General features: G+C 38.4%; 1 protein-coding gene across 3 annotated transcripts in view; it reads right to left on the bottom strand.

Moving 5' to 3' along the window:
* The window catches only part of Foxp2 (forkhead box P2), a gene marked incomplete at its 5' end in the record, with an annotated part of 499310 nt that overhangs the window by 31697 nt on the left and 448235 nt on the right, over window positions 1-19378 (bottom strand). For all 3 annotated transcript variants that reach the window (NM_001271104.2, NM_001446500.1, NM_001446501.1), the window contains 7 exon segments: window positions 1228-1329; window positions 1469-1545; window positions 2629-2830; window positions 6918-7001; window positions 8778-8865; window positions 15729-15833; window positions 18106-18319. In NM_001271104.2, the coding sequence (NP_001258033.2) occupies window positions 1228-1329; window positions 1469-1545; window positions 2629-2830; window positions 6918-7001; window positions 8778-8865; window positions 15729-15833; window positions 18106-18319 (872 nt within the window).

Genomic DNA, 19378 nt, shown 5'->3' with positions numbered 1-19378 from the left:
CAGTGGAGATGAGACCAAGCTAAGATATTAAATCACCTTTCATTTCTTTTAAAATTTCTTTCAGTAAATCAAATGGCAGAACATTCCTTACATTCTCTAATGAGTAACAAAAGAAAAACGTAAACCTTCCACCTAAATACTGGCAACTGGAAAAAAAAAACGCTCCAAAAACATATATCCTGCAGATTATCCCTGGCCCGTTCATCATAGAAAACACACGCTAAGTCACTGCATAAATAAAACAATTACACTCATTTACAGTACCGCGGACTGTAGCAACTAATAACATCTAAAGATTTCTGTAAATTAAAAGCATTCTGGGCCTTGCACCCATATATCTGTAATCGCCCGCCAGATTAATTTGCATTTTAAATCCAAATTAATTCACTTTAGCATATCTCAGAGTCTAAAATTCTTAGTATGCTGATGAGCGCTGTGAAGCTCCCATTCTTCCCAGCTACAAACATTTTCCCCTTTTGTACCAAATGGCTTGTGGCTAATTGATGTTTCTGACTGCTTTTTGAAATGAAAATAAAACAGTTCACTTAGTCTGCGCCGAGTGCCCTTATCTTTCCAGACGTTGCTCATTTCCAAAAATAGATGCGCAGAGCTCACATTTTTTTTTTTTAGCTCCTTGTAAGATCCAGACAATGAAGTTGTTTGGACAGGGGTATAGATGAACCCTTTTGTCTAAGTAAATAAACTGCATTTATGTTCTGACAGGATAATATTCACTTTACTTTCTTTTAGTTCCAGCTGAGTAGCCAGGGCCCTCACTCCTGTGGCAGCTTCAGTCGGGATGATGAGGTATGATGTGTACAAAAGGAGCAGGCCGGGACAAAACCTACAGCCTCCATTTGTTGCACAAGCCAAACAGACATTTTTCAAACTAATTAGCCAATAATATGCAAGAGAAAAAAGTAATATCGTGCGCCTAACAAAGGTGTTGATGATTGAGTGCTCACGCTGTAATTAGTGTGTCAGGCCCTCGTTTCTCTGCCAAGCCTCAGCTATTAATTGCACCAAATTAGAAAACTATATCAGAGGCAAAATTATTCTTTCACTTGTCATTTTGAGAGAGGGAATTCATTCCATTCAAGAGGCAGGTTAAAAAGAGGGGAAGCAGATACTAATCTGCTTGTGTCATGTAAATAAATGCTCCTTGTGCTATCCGGAAGGAACTGCGCTGGGCACCTCGGAACTGCAGGAGGAGGACTTCCTCCTTACCTTCCAAGTCGCGGCATTCCGCCTGAAGTAAGCAAATGTCCGTGTAAACCAGCTGTAAATTTCATTAAGTGTTAACTGCCTGTCAGATGACTCCATGATAGCCTGGAATGAGACAAGATACACAGTGACAGAGAATAATGGTTTACTAACCAGGCTGGATGACACGTCCTCATCCAAGCCTTCCTTTAAGCATTAATGAATTTTAATTTAATCAGCCCCAGCTAATTTTCCCTCTACTTACCTGCCTTATGAGAGTTGCATAAGTAAAGGGAGGTCTAACATCTGCGTTTTTATAAAATTCGTAGTTTGGGGCAATCTCTATAAAGATAAACAATTAGAAAGAAGACCTGTTAATTCTGCTAATAAACAGAGGGGAAACAAAATCAATTTTTCATACTTTTCATTAGCATTGGGAAAGTGATTTGGTGAGAAACCACTGGCCGCGAGAACACAGAGCATGACAGTGGAATTGAATTATATAAAAGAGGCCATTTCTGACGCGAAGTGCAAATGAGGCGTCCCCTAGATGTTCCCAGTACTTCAGGAGCAGGGTGACCAGCTGGCCTGAGGATTTTGTCTCCCCGACCAGCCAGGTCCTCTTTTAAGCGGGTGGTTTAGGCATGTTCTTACACGGACTTTTGCCCCTTGCCATAACCTTTACTTTTCTCCTCTAATACTTCTTAATGTAGAACAGGATCAACTCTTGACATCTGCATCTGCGGTCACCTAACAAAGGAGGAGCTAGCCCCTCCCAACGCCCCATGTTGAAAGTAACTTCACTTTTTGTAAAAAAAGGGCTCTGGGATCTTGTTACAGGGTGTGACTGTTAATATCCAGATGCCCCAAGGTGGGATGGGAGAGGAGGCAAAAGGGGAAGAGATGAGAGAAGATGATTTTTTACAACACGGGACGTTTCTGGCTCGGGATGCTCTTAAGCAAATAGGTAGGCCAGCGTCAGGAGCCCTGGTCCAACCGCATCCAGGCAGCGCTTGATAAAGACTGATACATCCGTGCAGAGGCTCAACTGTAATGGTGCTTGCTGTACATGTCCTTTTAAATGGCTCTTATCATAGAGCATTACCTGCAGATGTTGGATGGCTCTCGGCTTCCCTCAGAGATCAAAGGATCTCATTGAATTGAGGTGATAATATGGGCTATCCTGACAACACATCTCTCAATTTCTCTAATGGGGAGAGCTCTCCTTCCTGAACAACCATTCAGAACGATTCATCACGATGCGCTTAGGGAATTGGCTCCATCCGCATTTACCAGGAATAAAACAATTATCACTCCATACATCATGATTTGAGTTTCCATGTGCTCTGGAATGGCTCGTGACCATTTCATCTACAGTTTTCTTCTCCCAAAGTAAAAGATCGCTACTGAGTATACATATCCTACCTGATGACATGGGGATGTTGTATTTGTCTGAATGTCGCCTTCGTATGGCTCCCACATTGGGCACACTGGCTGGGGTGATTACTGAGGGTCCCTGGGTAATCGGGGTGACTGGGGCCGTTGGTGTGGTAGGGGTTTGAGGTAAGCTCTGTGGGGATGTCTCCAACATGTTCTTCGACATGGTGACACTAGACACCAGATTTAGCTGCAAAGGCCCGAGAGAAGGGCAGGGAAAAAGTAGAGACAAGAGAAAAAGACTTAAAAAGGTTTGACAAATGAGAGTGGATTCACTCCTACAGCTGTGTTGCCACTAATAAGCCGCAAAAGGAAGCAGCCAATCTCAACTAATTACAGGATGAAATTGTATCATAAGAACTCTAATTAGAGAATGCTGTTAGAGGTTATCTAATAATCTACTGCAGTGTTACTCAGGACTACCTAACTCCTTCGTCTCCTACCAGACTTCAGCCAAAGTGTATTTCCTTAAATAAGAGCCCATTGCTGATTATTGACTGCCCCTGTTGTGAAACAGTTCTAGCCCCCCCCAGTGAAGCAAGAACAGGAGCAACAAGCGATGACACAGCGGTTTGGACCAATAGGATTTAAGAGGAACTTGCCATTCTGTTGCTGCCAGAATTTTTTTTTTTTTTCCCCCATGGTCCCAAATCTCAGCTGAGAGGCTCCAGCCAGCTGGAAAATTTTACGCTGACCTTTAGTCTCCTTGCTAATTTGGTGGAATGGTAATGACATTACTACATATTCAAACAAAATTGTCTTAATTGCAAATTAGCCGGAGGAGGCTGAAAATTTTCAAATTAAATCTGATTGGAGATGGAGAGAGGGAAATGGAATCTCCGCACTAACAATCATCGGTGGCATGTGTTAACAAATATAATGAAATGTCAAGTTTGCCAGTTCCTCTGGAAGTATCATTTTCAATTTATGATTACAGTGTCACTTAATGCTGATGTACCCTGGAAAGTGGGTGTCAGGGCAGAAAAAAGGGGAAAAAAAGGTGAGAACGTATGCAAGCTGTTTAACAGTGTGCCCTTCCTTATTCCCTGGGAAAGGCCTTGCTCCTCATTATCAAAAACTCATACCACCTCTGCCATATTTACCACACATCTTTTGTCATAAATAGTATCCAATTAGCAAAATTGTTATGCGGGCCAACCCATAGGATCTCTCCCATATGTTGAAATGGCATTCATCAGAGCTAAGCTACGGCCCTCTTCATTTTACCTAGTAATCTATACAACCAAGGAAGAACACTCATATTTTTCTGCCCTGGCTCTCCATAAAGTTGCTGCTGACTGGCCAAATGGTGAATATCCAGCTTTCATATATAATTTTGTAACACCTGCCTTTAAAAAAAAAAAACCCCAATACACTTCTTAAGATAAACCTTTTTTTTTTTTAATGGGGAGAAAATGATGTGTACAGCATTGATTGATCTTTCTTTGTGGATTTGTTTTACACATTTAGTCAGTAGAGAGATTTGTTAGGGAAACAGAAATTAACATATGCCAGCTAATTGTTCTTCTTTCTTGGGCAGCAGCCAGGAGAAGCACATTAACAGTCTAATAATAACGACTGGCACCCTGAAGGCATCCCCAAGTGCATCTGTTCTCAATAAACCACAAACTGTTATTCTGTTCCTACTCTAAGCCAGCAGACTGGGCTGGGAATTCTTTGTTACGTACATAAATAAAAGCTGAGATAATGCTACTAAATGCTGCATTTAATACATTTACAAAGCCACTGGTGTAAGCTTCCCTGTGATATACCAGAGTCTGTCTGGGTAGTTGGAGGAATGGAGAAAGGTCCAGGGGCATCTGCCTGTGTATGTTTTGTTTTGTTTTTACAATAACACAGAATGTATGCTTAACATTATATTCAGACCATATCATCCATGCTGCATATCTGTTTGTTTTAAAGAGGAAAACAGAACAACTTTCTCATACAATAGAAACCAAGCTGCAAGCATCACTTTAAAAAAAAATTGTAAGGCAGCATAAAGCAGGAGAGGTAAAAGCCAGAAAAAAAATGTCAAATCGTAGACCAATGGAGTATCTCTCCCAATGAATACTCAACAAGATTCTGCCTTTACTGAACATATCAAAAGTTATCAAAACAGGGGGGAAGTACATCTCTTTCTATGCGAGCCATTCATGTTTACAATGTTCCAGTAACTTACTCTGCATCCTATAATAATGAGCGTGCCGTGTTTGTAGGCGTGCACTTAGAAACTGATAAAATAGAATTTATTATTAACTAAAGGGAAGCATGTAAAAGCCAGGATGAGCACTTAGGTAGCTCAGCTCATCTGAATATAGTCAAGGTTGGGTGAAACTCATTATTCAGGACTCGCAGCCTTGATAACTTTGATTTTCATCCATCCATAGCATGGCCAAAAGGTACCATTTAATGAAGTACCATTCAGAGAGTAAATGGGGTCATATAATAGACAGTGCGGTTGTACCTTGTGTTCATGTACTGATAGCTGTTAAGGGTGCGGTGATGAACCAACAGAGCTCATTTCTCCTTGGTAATAAATTCATGCTATTAATATTTATCAAATGTGTGGGCCGTCTCAACTGAGCCACTGCACATGAAACCATAAATCTCCACTATCATATCAATTTTGAAGCTTCTTTTGTACAGTGTATAAATTTTAGGGTCTTTTTGAGGGGTGTGAGTATTGACCACTCTTCTCTCAAACCAATTTGAGGCCAGGAGCAGTTTCCCACTTCAGATATCGCTAGTTCCAAGGGGAACTTTAAACTGTGGTCTCATTTTAAATCGCTCATCTAAGATTCTGTATTAATTGCCCACCATCAAACGCAATTAGCAATTCTTTCATGTGTGGTTTATGTAATGTAATACTTCAATTACATTATTCATTCAGGTTCTGTTTTGGATTATAGGCTGAAAATTCTTTATTAGTGTAGATGTAACCATGCTGCTGGAGTTTTAAAAAATTTACTGATTGAATAATTAATTGGAAAAGAACAAGCTGCAGATTCCTGATGGATTTATGAGACAATTATTCTGTCTTGTGATTATCTACATTATACTATAGAAGCTATGAGGGAAATATTCTTACTGAAAAGAAAGTCATAAATACTGTATCAAAAGATTCCCAAAAGTTTATTTTTAAAATTAAAAATGCAGACATTCTATATTTTAAAATGTCATATGTCTGATCCACAAAGAGACCCTTCTCTTTCTTTCTATTAAAAATATGTTTATGGTGCCCTACACCATATGGCACAAAGGAAAAGCTGCAATGTCGTTGCACAAATGCCTCAGCAGAGTTTAAATAAATATAATATCTATGCAAAAAAGGCACATTTTGAATCATATTAATGAACAAGAGATGCAGAGATCCTAACGGATAATCAGACAATGTAGTCTGTCTTCTGTTTCCCTCCCTACTACAAAAGAGAGTATTCTTTTTATAGCCCGAGTAGTGCAGGGAGAAACAAGCTGCCAGTCCCTAACCATCAGGCTATATGAGGAAAAACATCCCACAAACTTTCATTAAAGACACTCTGTTGATTATTGACATTTCTGTGCGAACATCAGCTAGGAAGGAGAACAGCATATTCATTTTCATGGTCTAAGTATCTGACTATATTATCAGGTGGAGCTTAGGTAATGCATCTTTTAAGAGAAACTGTAGTTTTTGTTTTCTATAAGGGATCATTACCCCTTGAAGATAAGCTCTGTAAGTTCAGATGGTGTGTACTATACAGCAAAACACCCCAATGTGTGAAATGCATCTTAACTGAAATAACCATCAACAAAATGAAACTGGCTACAAAAACACTAAGATACCTTTGAGAAAACATTTGATAAGAAAAAGAAAAATAGTCTATTCATCTGTCTCTTGTGATTGATCTGAGTCTTCTGGGCCCCAGCACATAACTCTCTATTTTCGATAGGTACTGATCCTGCTTCTTGGGGGGCTCAAAGTCCGTTTCCCTTTAATGGCTGTAAACCTATCACAGAAAGATATTCCCCCTGGCTTCAGCCGAGAGACAGTGATTTGCGCACTGATGGGTGTACTTTGTTTAGTGTCACCCACAGTGTAGATTGGATGGATTTTGTAAAAGATAGCATTACTTTAGAAGAAACATACAATTTGACAAGCGATTGCATTTTACTTTCGTTTTATTGCCGTGCTTTTCATCACAGTCATTGTTTTCTAACTGTCCCTAAATGGCTCATTTTCTTAGTCTGTTACATCAGTATAGCTATTTACTGTTTATAAAGCAATATGCACTTACAGGTTTGGGAGATGGTTTGGGCTCTGAGGGTCGCATGTGCAAGTGGGTCATCATCGCTTGAAGACGTTCGCGTTCCTTAGAAAGCTGTTAAGAAAGAGTGAGATCAGAGGCGTTTTAGAAATGACTGATCCAGCTATTTTATTGCCGTGATACATCTTATCATTGAGCCTGTCTCCCAGTAATGATTCCTGCATATAAAAGCCGGGGATGAGAAACTTCGCTGGGAGGAAACGCAACTTTAGCTACAGAAGGAGAAAACTTTTGTAGCCTTTCTTATGTTAAAGGTCAGGGAAAACAAATAACACTTCATCTTTTTGTCAATAAGAGAATTGAGGTCACAGTTGCTTCGACAGTAACAAGTTACCGAAACCATAAATTAGAAGGCCCATGGTGTCTCTTTAAAGTCCTGTGGACACTGTTAGCAATGGACTAGTGCCGACAGCTGTGAAGGGGTGAAGGGTTCTCAAAGCGGAGTGCCTGCCAGGATTGTCTACAGACTTCATGCATTCCCACTGAGGTCCAGTTAGTGCCCCCTGCAATCTGCCATCATCAATCTAATTCAATAGAGTGACAGAGACCAGGCAGTGTGAAACGCTGAACTCTGCCACTGAGTCTGCATCTACACTTGCACTGGGTCTCATTACAACTGACGGACCTTACTTTTCCATCAGTCAGACACAGAAGAGAAAGACAGAGAGAGAGAGAGAGAGAGAGAGAGAGAGAGAGAGAGAGAGAGAGAGACAGAGAGAGAGACAGAGAGAGAGACAGAGAGAGAGACAGAGAGAGAGACAGAGAGAGGGAGACACAGAGAGAGAGACAGAGAGAGAGAGGCAGGGAGGGAGGCAGGGAAGGAGGAGAGAGAGAGAGAGAGAGAGCAAGCATAATTGGCCACACTGCAGGCCATATCATCAGCTGACCTCTAACGTTTTAGTCTACATTTTAGCAATGGCAAACAGATCTATGCAGTGAAAGCTTTCTGTGCTACTATGACAATGATACATTATTACACATCCTTCATTATTTTGTATCTTAAACGTTTCCCCTTCTCTGGAGAAAGGAACAGCATCATGGATTGGAAACAATGTAAGGTGCAGTAAAGAGGATTAAAACCAAGCTAAATGTATTAAAGAAAACAAAAAGTTAGTTTGTGGAAAAAATTTAAAGATGACATATCATAGGAAGCCTTACAGGAGTACCAAACCCAAACAAAAGTTAAGTCTGGGGTGTTATCCTTGCTTTCTGAGGTCTTACAATTTCTGTTTATTTTTTAGCAAAACTCTGTGTTACTTTTAAGTTTGAAAAACTACAACTTTGACAGCATTTTTACAGTCTGTAGACAGTGTATACATTGTCTTTCACTATGTTATAATGCCAAAGACAAATTAAGTGTTGTAGGTCTTAATATCAGTAGTCACAGATATCAGTATACACAGATTCTTCAGTTCACTCATCATATTATAAAAAGTGGCTCTTCTGTTGTAATGTGCAATCCTGTGGCACACCAGAATCCAGATTAGCTTGTACAAAAACTGTCTGTACAACAATGCCATAACTTATGGGAGTTTATGTCTATTGTACTAGATCTACAATAGGAAGACTATAGATAGGAAGTTTGAAGATATCGGAACATATACAACAGGACCTGAAGCTTACATAGGTCCAACTGATACAGAAAGTATAGAAACCATGTTATCAATTGTTATTAAAAATAACTTGAATTGAAATGTCCACATTTCTGAACAGATATTGTGTTATCAAGACAATATGATGTAGCCAGTAAGATGCAGCCACTTGCTCAGTACTCTGGTCAGCACGCCAGACCACTGAGGAAAGTGCACATCAAGGGAGCATGTGACCAACCTGTATTTCTAATTGCTGTACCACCTGCATTTGCACTCGGCACTGGGCAGTGCTTCGGTCATCCAATGCATGTTCATTGTTAAGGTGCCTGTAAAACACAAGACATGAAGCAGAATGAGAAGTGATGTGGCCCAGCAATACGTTCCTGATTGGAAAGGCACTTGTAGATTCCTACGCACTAGGAAAGCGGAATGCCTGGAAACCTTAGAGAAAGAAGGTAAATGTGCCTCAATGTTTAGTGAAAATTATTTGGATGATATAAAAAGGCTCTTCAAGTAGCAAAAAATAACATTGCCTTGAAGCTTACGTTGTTACAAAAACATTTCTCCATCCTATTACAGAGCCCAAGTAGAAGTTGAAATGTATGATTTCCCATGCTTTCAGGGTCTACTTTGTAAAAACTAGTATGTCTTGTGTGTGTGTTTGGGGGGGGGTGACAGAGAGTGACACAGAGCCAGACAGAGAGAGACTGAGAGAGAAAGAGAGAAGCAACCCTCTACTTTCTTTGTATTAGAAAGAATTTGTTTGTATGTTGGCTTTTAGTGAGAAATATCTTACACCTGGATGTGGTGTGAATTATGTAAGGGTGGTGGAGTTTTCCATAGAAATATCCATGCACACAATTAATAGTAGTTTTCTCTTACTAATACATAAGACATATTGAAGATTCAGAGTAATAAGATTGATGTTTCTTGTAAATAGTCCTAATTGGGATGAATATATGGAATATATGGACACAGAGAAGGAAGATAACCTACAGTTGTTACTCTAATCTTAACGCATGCTTATTATTAGACACAAAGGTGAGGTTGCCTCCAATACGTGGTATCTTACTGTACCAAAACAAAACTAATGCAGCAGCACGCTCGACAGCATGAAAATACCCAATAATTTTTGTTTTGCAATTTATAATACACTATTGATGACTGCCCCAAATTAAGAAAGTATTTTTCAGGTAATTCATTTCCTTTTGGTATGTCTACTTAACCAATGGGTAAAGGAAGACAGCCGTTTAAGAGACACAGAAAGAGAGAAAAGGGCTATTGAACACAACATCTAATTAGGAATTCATATGTGTATCTATATGTATTTCAGTATCATTGAAAAATATCTCTAAAGCTTTTATGTGATTCTGGGCATGCTGAATTCAAGAGACAATTATGGGGACTTAAAAAAAAGGGGGACTGTTACGTATGCTTCTTGAGGTATATGAAACGGATGCTAGTACATAGACAGACGCACTTGCAGTACAATATGAAGACTTAAAGTATCAGTGACCCAAAGCTAACCTGTTAACGAGTGGATTATTTGTTAGTAGATCTAGGTTCAGCCATCACAAACCTTTGTTCCTTTCCACTCCAACTTTGATAAATTAGGCCAGTTTGTTTTAACATCTCCTCACTGATTTTAACAACAAAACCTCCACGTATCTTGCTATAATTGCCAGGCTTGGCTGATGATAAACTGGGACCCAAAATAGTGAGATGGATCAGGTCAAGCTAGAGTTGTGTGACCGGAGCACGTGAGATGTTCTTCCCACTCTTCCTGTCTGCTCTGCCTCAGTTCTAGCAGGATCTGCTAGAAATCTGGGTGTAATGAGGGCTAGGATCACTAAGGGTCTCTGAGAAGAAGACATAGAATGCCAGAGTCAGTCAGGGTTAGTGAGTGATGTAAAATGTTACTAATTTCTAATAAACAAGATGGCATTAAAATTTATTATTCACGATTTTGTCCCCAAATTTTTAATGAACAACAAAGCAATCCTGGCAACATTAACACAATAATTTATTGCATATCTATGGTTTCCTATTGTTGTATTTTGGTGAGATATTTTTTTCTACCAAGACCTCTTATGACAAAACACACATAATTTAGCCTGCAATCAGCCTAAAAGATGCATATTTTTAAAAGGCTATACATAAAGATTAGGATATAAATAGAACGTAGGAGATAAATAGATGATGCAGTTTCACCTGAAAAGGTATATTCAGAAGAACACATATTTTTTTGCATGAAGTCACTTTTTAAAAAGAATTTTATACTTGTTTACTTCTTAGTGATAATTATCTTATATTAAAACAACTTTTAAAAAAGTACAATATGTTTGCATTATATTCTTGGGTCTTAGAGACCTATTCAATTTATCTCTGCAGCTTTTATTAGAATAGAGACTGGAGACTACAATAATAGTCAATGAGGTTTTGTCTTGATTGAATTTTTCAGTGGAACACAAAAGAACCTTGCCATTAAAATAGTCCTTTATTCTCCTGTATGAAGGCGAAAGGTTTTTAAAGTGTTGTGATGTTCAGTAATGAGCCTCTATCTAAATTATCATTGGTGACAAACTCACAAAGCACTTTTCGAGGACACATAGTTATGAAATGCCACGGCTGCCACTTTCTTTCCTGTAATTATAGGCTAGCTTGCAGCCCTTCAATGATCATTTATAGAACAGCCGCCAGTGGATTACTGAGAACTTGAAAAAACACATACATACCTCTGCCACATCTCCCTTATCCTTTTCCTGCTATTGTTTACCAGTGATATGTAAAATAACGGTGCCTATTCATTCCCCCTACTTAATTATGCCAATCAAAGTACAGAGATAGTGTCGGATATAAATATAAATCAATAAGACCAAATAAATAGGCCAAGTATTAACATTAAATTATGAATTTATGTATTTATGACTATTTTGTGCTCAAATTATTCTCTTTTATGTTTTTATAACCATCTCAGGTACTACATATTGCTGTTCAAAAATTCTCTATGATTTATAAATCAAGAATGAGATAATACTGAAAAATGAGAGGATTGGTAGATTTTTTTTTTGCAGTCAGTGCCTAATTGCTGTTTCAAAATGCATATGCAAAGGGACATTTCATTAATCATTTAATCACGTCCCTTGCAGGAAGTTGGAACTAATGTTGCCAATACCCTTTCTTATATGAATTCTCCATGATACCATCTTATGCATTTGATATATTGCCTATGTCATAAATTATGGGCCCTTACAAAGGACCAAGTGGGATTGTTATCCCAGAAGATGCTTGTTAGAAATCCTTTATTAACTTTCTTGTTTTACTTATTGCTAGCTCTATTTCACAGCTTCATACTAGCCACCAATAATGCTTTCTAGTGGCAAAGGTCCGTAAATTACCCAGGCAATCACTAACACCATTTCACAGGCCTGCTCTACTTCTACTGGTCTGCTAACAAGGCGATTACACACAAATTACTGAATGCCTATGAAATATTTAAATGCATTCTACTCTACTATGCATTAATAAGAGCAAAGCAAGCTCTGGAATTCTGGTTAGCTCCAGTCCCTAATGTCCCCTAATGAGCCTCTTACGGAGACTGCAGTTCAAACAGAGAGGTGAAGAAAAAATGCAAAGGGGGCCTTCAGAAAGGCAGCGCAGAGCAAACATCGTGGGAGCCACTTCTAATTTATGGGTCACTTTATAGCTATATTGATTTTTGTTTTCAAAATGGAATAAATGATGTGGTCGACTGACGTTCTTTCAGAACTGCATTGAATCTGTGTGCTAGGTAGGTAGTGGGAACTACAGAAGAGAAGAAAAGAGAAGAAAAACAAAAAAACAAACCAGCTATAAACAGTCAGCCAAAGTCTAAAAACCATTAAACAAACATTTCAGGAAGACAGAAAGCATAAGGGTGTGTGTGTGTGTGTCTGTGTGTGAATCTTTCCAATTTATTTGTTGAACGCACAATTCCCTTCCACGAAGCTTTTGTGGTTATGGATGTGTGTGGATACTTCAATTATACACACCGCAGATTAGCAATTCAATTTTAACCTCTAGATTCTTTTTTTCATATTCATTTAAAGCTATAGTATTTTATAAGCTAAAAACGGGAGATGTGCTTAAATCCAATTGTCTCAGAGACTGTTGGAACAAAACGTTTCACTTGCACATCACTGGGAGTTGATTTATTTTGCATCAAGCTTTTTATGTTTAAGCATTGACAGGAGTTTAAATACAAAATGTTGGCTGTCACTATTCATTTAGCTGATTACGTGAGATGCCTTAGTTTTGAAAGATATGGGCACTGTCACCAAAAGAAACAACAGTCTGACAAGTTCAAAGAATGCCTCCTTGAGGTCATAATTTTGTAGCCATGCTGCCTAGTGAAACACAAAGAAATAGACAATACACACTAAGTAAGAACATAAATTGTAGAGTAGTCAGCTGCACGAGAAAGAAAGCAAATCTCCACGAAACAAACGGATAGGTGTCCATTAGGTTTTTCTGCTGCTCTTTCTGCGGTATCAAGCCTCAGAGAGCCACTCACTAGCAGGCTCCAATCATTCATTTTCATTGCTCCGTCAGTCTTTAGAATGCTCCTAGGTGTCTAGAAACTTTGAAGAACACTACCCATGGTGTCTTTCGCAAAGGACAGTGCTTCTGGTGTTGCGTCTCTCCATTTTGGCACCTGTGTGGGCAAGTTCAAGAACACTTGTCTGCTCACTGGGATGCTCCGTTCTAAAGCTTTTGGCTTCAGCTCTGCAGGTCAATACATCTATATCCAAGCTGACGTCGGTGCAATGGGATGGTAATTAATTCTGTAGTCAAACTACACTAAAGTTTTGTCAGATGTGATTACACTTTGACGTTTAAAAGACAGTAATGAAGAAGTAGTACTAAATGCTTTTAGTGATCTGGTGAGAGCCTCAATTACTGGTCAGAAAAAAAAAATGGTTAAATTCTGTCACTTCTCACTTTCCTGTAAAGTTGAAAATTTTCTCCTGATGAACGCTACCTTGAACTTTGTCTTATATCTTTGTTTTCTTCTATGGCTGTCACAATTTCGCTCTTAATCTTCATTTTTTTTATTCAATATAAAAATATACCCAACTTGTTAATTAATGTGTAGATGAAATTAAATTTCTGAGAATGGTAATCTGGTGCCTGGAAGCATCAAGATATATATGATGCTGAGTCAACTGTTTTGAATAAATGAAAGTACTTTATTAATAAAATATTTTATTTCTTTTCTCACATTTCTTGAAGAAAAAGATAATACCGATTCAGGAATATGTCAAATTAATTTTTCATTTTAATGTAGTATATTGGCATTAAGTAGGAACAAAATTTATCACAGGTCTTCAAATTAGAAAATTTAAAGCATATGCTATTAAAAATGGTGTAGAAGGAAGACCGTACAGTCTACTGTCATTACTCTCTCATCGATATAAAGTGAATGGATAGAAAAATTGTCAGTCTTTGAGACCAGGGTTGATATGTAATTGAAGGGAAATGCTTTTTAAATTGTAATGTCTCCAGTTAAAACAAACAAACAAACAAACAAAACAAAAACACACCAGTGTGAGCATGAGGAAAGACTATGGATAACATGAGAGAATTCGTATTTATTCACTAGTTACTGATACAAATGAAATACCTGAGATGTGTGAGAAATGGGCTTCATGTGTCTTAAAGGAAGCCATACTGAAGGAGAGAAACGCACTTTCCCTCAGAAAATGAGCCAGATTTTACTTAAAGAAAATACCTACAAGGCAGGTAGTTTTATAAATTCAGTTGTCATTCCAAGGACATAGAATCCGTCATCTTAGAAAGAAGCTCACTGACAGCAAATTTACCATAATGATGGAGGCAAAAACTATGTAATTATCGCTAAAATAATTTACATTTCTTTATTTTGTAGCCTTTTTTTTTTTTGGGTAGTAGAAACTTGAGCAAAGCCTACCTACCATCTTTGAAATACCCTCTTTGCTGGGAATAGTATAATAAATTTCACATCCAGAAAAGGGGACAGCACACAGCTGCTTTGTTGGAACAGACATGTAAATTTTCATTTATGTCCATTTCTAAAGAGCCATTGTGATCTCTGAAGCAAATTTTCCCTTAATTGGTCTGAAACTATATAAAAGAAGTCTTCATGGAAGTCTTCCTGTAATCATTTATAAAGGTATTATGATACCAAGTGCTTGCCTCGTTGTTAGGGTACTTCGGCTCTGTACTCTGCAGTCGGTCTGCCATTTGTAAACACATCTTTTTGATGTTTCTGCCAACATCCTGGCAACAAAGCAGTGCAATTTCAAATGAGCTAATTAACTTAATTGTTGATGAAGCATGAAACAGTTCATTCACCCTGTTAGCTGCACCATGACAACACAAGAGGCTGAGCCTGCGAAGACGCTCATCTTCATAAACCTATCTGCGGCACGCACTGTTCAGATCGTCCCTGTACCAACGCTGTGGGCAGAAAATCAGCCATGAAAGGGGAATGTTCTCACCCGCAGGAGAACCCCTCAAGAAGCTTTGGAAGTCAAATATTCTAGGGAGATTTAAAGGATGCACTGGGTTTGACTTTATGCTGGAGAAAATATATAATCTACTTTCCAAATACAGCACCATAAATGCCAAAGGTAACAGGGTGAGTGGAACGTGGCTGCCGCGTCCAATGTTCGACATCACTGACTTTCATTTTGGATCCTAGTTATTAAATGGCATCATGCCGTTATTGAGGTGGCTGTACAAAATCTGCCCCTCTAAACAGACCTACAAGCTGTGTCTATTTTATTTCATTTAGAGAAATTTTATGCCTATTCAAGTGTTGCACGAAATTTGTATTAAAATTTTCAGTTTCCAGGAAAGATTTCCATTTCCAGGGAATGCTCTTTTATGGACCTATTTCATAGTGGTTAGAATCACCATCATGGCGGGCTCATATTTCTATGGATTCAAAGCCGTCCAAATAATTGGCAAAACACTTTCATAAAAACATGAATATCACCTATGGGCATTTTTAGCCTGATCTTTCCAATCCACTTGTTGAAATGAACTGAAAACAGCGTGTTCGAGATCATCTTTTCGTTCTTCCTTCGGTTACTGCTTATTTGACAGCACTGTGCTAAAAAGTCCCGTGTAATCTCTTTCCCCTTCCCCAAGAAGAGTGAAAACCTACTTCAAAAACTGTCCGAAATCTTCACAGATGCTTTCACAGCCTGGCCATTTGCAAACTCCATGGCCATAGAGAGTGTGGGAGGCCCCAGTCTCCTCGTGGGACGAACTGTAGCGAGAGAACACAACGTCAGCTTCATCTCAGAAAGCCATAATCGGTGCAGGCTGCTAGCGCCTGTCAGGTTACGATCAGTGACAAACAGGTCAAAACAGGTCAATTCAGCTCAGTGCAGTCAGAAAAATTTAATCGTTCTATTGAATAGTTCAACTGCCAAGGCTAGATGATGTTCCAATTAGAGGAGAAATAGAGCCAAAGATGACTGTTAATAAAGGATGAAAGACTAAGAGGACTCTATAATATCATATGCTAATCTTGCCATATGACCTGACTGTAACATTTTACCTCTAAATAAAAAAAAATATGTATATGTAGCCTTCTGTTGTGGAGTGGGAAAAATGTGTTCTAATGAAAGCTATATGAAAGTCATCATAATATTTTTTGAAATACTTCTTTAAAACACAGTATGAACAGTAAGGTCATTTAAGCTAATATTCATGTGCAAAACATATCTATACATATATATGCATATACGTATATACAAATATTCCTAGCATCTACAGTTGATTTGAAAGGGAATGTCAGGATGGGGAGTAGGGAAGGGGGATGGTTTGAGAGGGGGAACACCCTTATAGAAGAAGGGGAAGGGGATGGGATAGGGGGCTTTTGGACGGGAAACTGGGAAAGAGAATAACATTTGAAATGTAAATAAAAAATATTCAATAAAAAATGGGAAAAAAAGAAGAAAAATCCTGCTCTGGCACAGTTTTTATTAGCAGTATCCTTACATAATTATGGTAGGCCTTTAATAAGTGGGTATTATATCAGATAGAGAGATCCTACGAAAACTAACATATTTCTGAAGTATATAATCATCACATTAATCTCAATTAAAACAGCAGCATGAAAGCATCCAGAAGCATAGCGTTCTGTAATAAAACCTAAGATGAAAATCCACATGTGCTCAGATAAATGCCAGGAACATCCCCACACTTTGGTCTCCTATTTTAAACAGTGCTGTAATTACTTTTATGTTTCTTTGCCCCAGCTAGGCAAATATGTTACTACATGACAATACCATCAATCTAATACCTGTTCTTTCGGGAACAGAGCAGTTCCTGTGTGCAAGTCATTCCATTATAAAATTCTGTACCTAATCTTCAGAGTTTAAAGACAACTTTACATTTTTAGAAATTCTTAGATTGTACACTTTATGTAAGTTATTTGACAAGATCTGACTTGTAAATGATGTGCCTAAGCAAGTGGAATTGTTATTAAATATATCTGGATGTTTCTTATGGGAGCTCAGTTTAAAAAAAAAAAAGACAGAACTCTTGGCTAAAACACTAAAGGTGGAAGTTACCTCACACAACGTAATATTGGCAACAACAGTCCAATGACGTCGCTGTACACATTCCCAGTTAAATTTATTTTTAAAACCATAAAAGTGTGTTAATTTCAATATTTTCACTAATATTTCAAATTTCAAATAATTAAAAATGTGTGCATCAGTGGGGACCTCAATGGGGGAGTTAGGGGAAGGACTAAAGGAGCTGAAGGGGTTTTTGCAACCCCATAGGAAGAACAACAATATCAACCAAACAGACACCTCAGAGTTCCCAAGGACTAAACCACCAATGGAAGAGTACACATGGAGGGACCTCTGGCTCCAGCTGCACATGTAGCAGAGGATGGCCTTTTGGAGCCGTCAATAGGAGGAGAGGCCCTTGGTCCTGTGAAGGCTCCTTGTCCCAGTGTAGGGGAATGCCAGGGAGGTGAGATGGGAGTGGGTGGATGGGTGGGGGAGCACCCTCATAAAAGCAGGGAGAACGAGGTTTAACTGGGAAAAGGGATAACATTTGAAATGTAAATAAATAAAATAAACAATAAAAATGCATGCATCATACATATCTTCCTTATTTCAGATTTCAATGTGTGCTAAGAAGCTAGAAAGTATTTGAGCATTATGTCATCAAGAATATAGTTGTCCAGAGTTGCTTCTGCATTGTTGTGGCATAACGGGATTAGTGAATGTTCTCATAAATGGAGTTAATTCATAATAGGTTATTTACCCAAATATGTCAATATAATCATTCCTTGTACATTCGTGGAAAACTTAATTTCTTTAGGCGTGCTCTCCGTTTATATCTAGTAGCCTGGTGGCATTTGAAGTCATTTTATAGTTTAAAGAGTAAAAGGTCAACAATAATGATTTCTCCTCCCCTTGCTCCAAATCCAGTTTTTGTTCCTATTCATTTTCAGTTTTGCCGACGGTGGTGATAAAATCCAGGCGTAGGCAGAAAGTGCAGTGCGGGAGACTCACCTGTCCCGCCTGGCGTTCAGAACTGAAGACTGTCCATTCACTATGGAATGATGTGTTATTGGCGGTGAAGCTTTGGAAGTGGTGGAGGAGGTAGTCGAGGAGGAATTGTTGGTTGTGAGGTCGAGCCCTCCATGTTTAATGCCGTTGTCTTCCTGACTGTGGACCCCAGTCACTTCTTTCCACAGTTGCTGAATCTCGGCAGGACTTAAGCCAGCTATAAAATGAAAGGAAGCCCCTCTGAGACAACAAGGTAACATTCACGGGCTTCCGCTCTGGAACGGATTAACGGTATTGCCAATATTGATACATGATAAAAATATTCTCGTACCACCAACAGAAAAGTTTTATTTCTTAATCTCAAATAATACATTATTTATTATTAAATATTTATTATTATAATTAAATTGTTATTATTTATTATTAAAACAACAATTTGAGAACATTACTGAGGAGAACAGGGTTGGGGAATATGTGGTCGATAAAAAAAATCGACATATTTCCTATTTATAAATTAAGTATTAGAGCTTGATTGGAATTATTAATGAACTGAGAGAAATTTTATAAATAACATACTAAAAGAAAAAACAAACAGATCAAAACAAAGTATCACTCCCAATGAGAGAGAGAAACTAAGAGAGAGATAGAGACTGAGAGAAAAGAGGGGGAGGGAAAGGGTGAGAGCAGGGGAGGGAGGGAAAGAAAGAGAGAGGAAGGGAGAATGGGAAAGAGAGAAGGAGTGAGACGGGGGAGGAAGGGAGAAAGAGAGGGAGGGGAAGAATCTACTAATTATTATCTGGCCATTGTAGTCATTCTCACAGAGGCCAACTATGTAACTGAATTTCGATGTAAGTCCTGATAAACCAATGTGATTTCCTACATGGTTCATTTAAGTAGATCATATCTAAATCTCTTCTTCAGTTACTACTGGTTGATGAAAAACTCAACTTTTTATTCTGAACAAACTCCTGGTTCAGAGTCTTTGTGTTTAACTGGCAAACAAGAGTGGGACCAGCAAGTTTGGTATGGTCTTTTAATTTTGACTACTATTTTGAAGATGAATTTTGAAATATCTTTAATGACTGTTGTTTTTGAAAAACATTGTGTGCATACATTATCTATGGTCACAGTGCTTAAATGCATTAGAATTGCGATTTAAATTCAGGCTACCATTCCTAACCCAAATGCTATTTCTAATTGATGAAACCAGTTGCAAATAAAGCAATTCGTTTTCTGAAAGGGACTTTCACAGGGGAAATAAACCAGTCTTAAGGGC

This window comes from Rattus norvegicus, chromosome 4 (genome assembly GCF_021556685.1).
Source record: "Rattus norvegicus strain SHRSP/BbbUtx chromosome 4, alternate assembly SHRSP_T2T, whole genome shotgun sequence".
NCBI classification, from domain to species: domain Eukaryota; kingdom Metazoa; phylum Chordata; class Mammalia; order Rodentia; family Muridae; genus Rattus; species Rattus norvegicus.
This window is presented reverse-complemented; position numbering and strand designations above follow the sequence as displayed.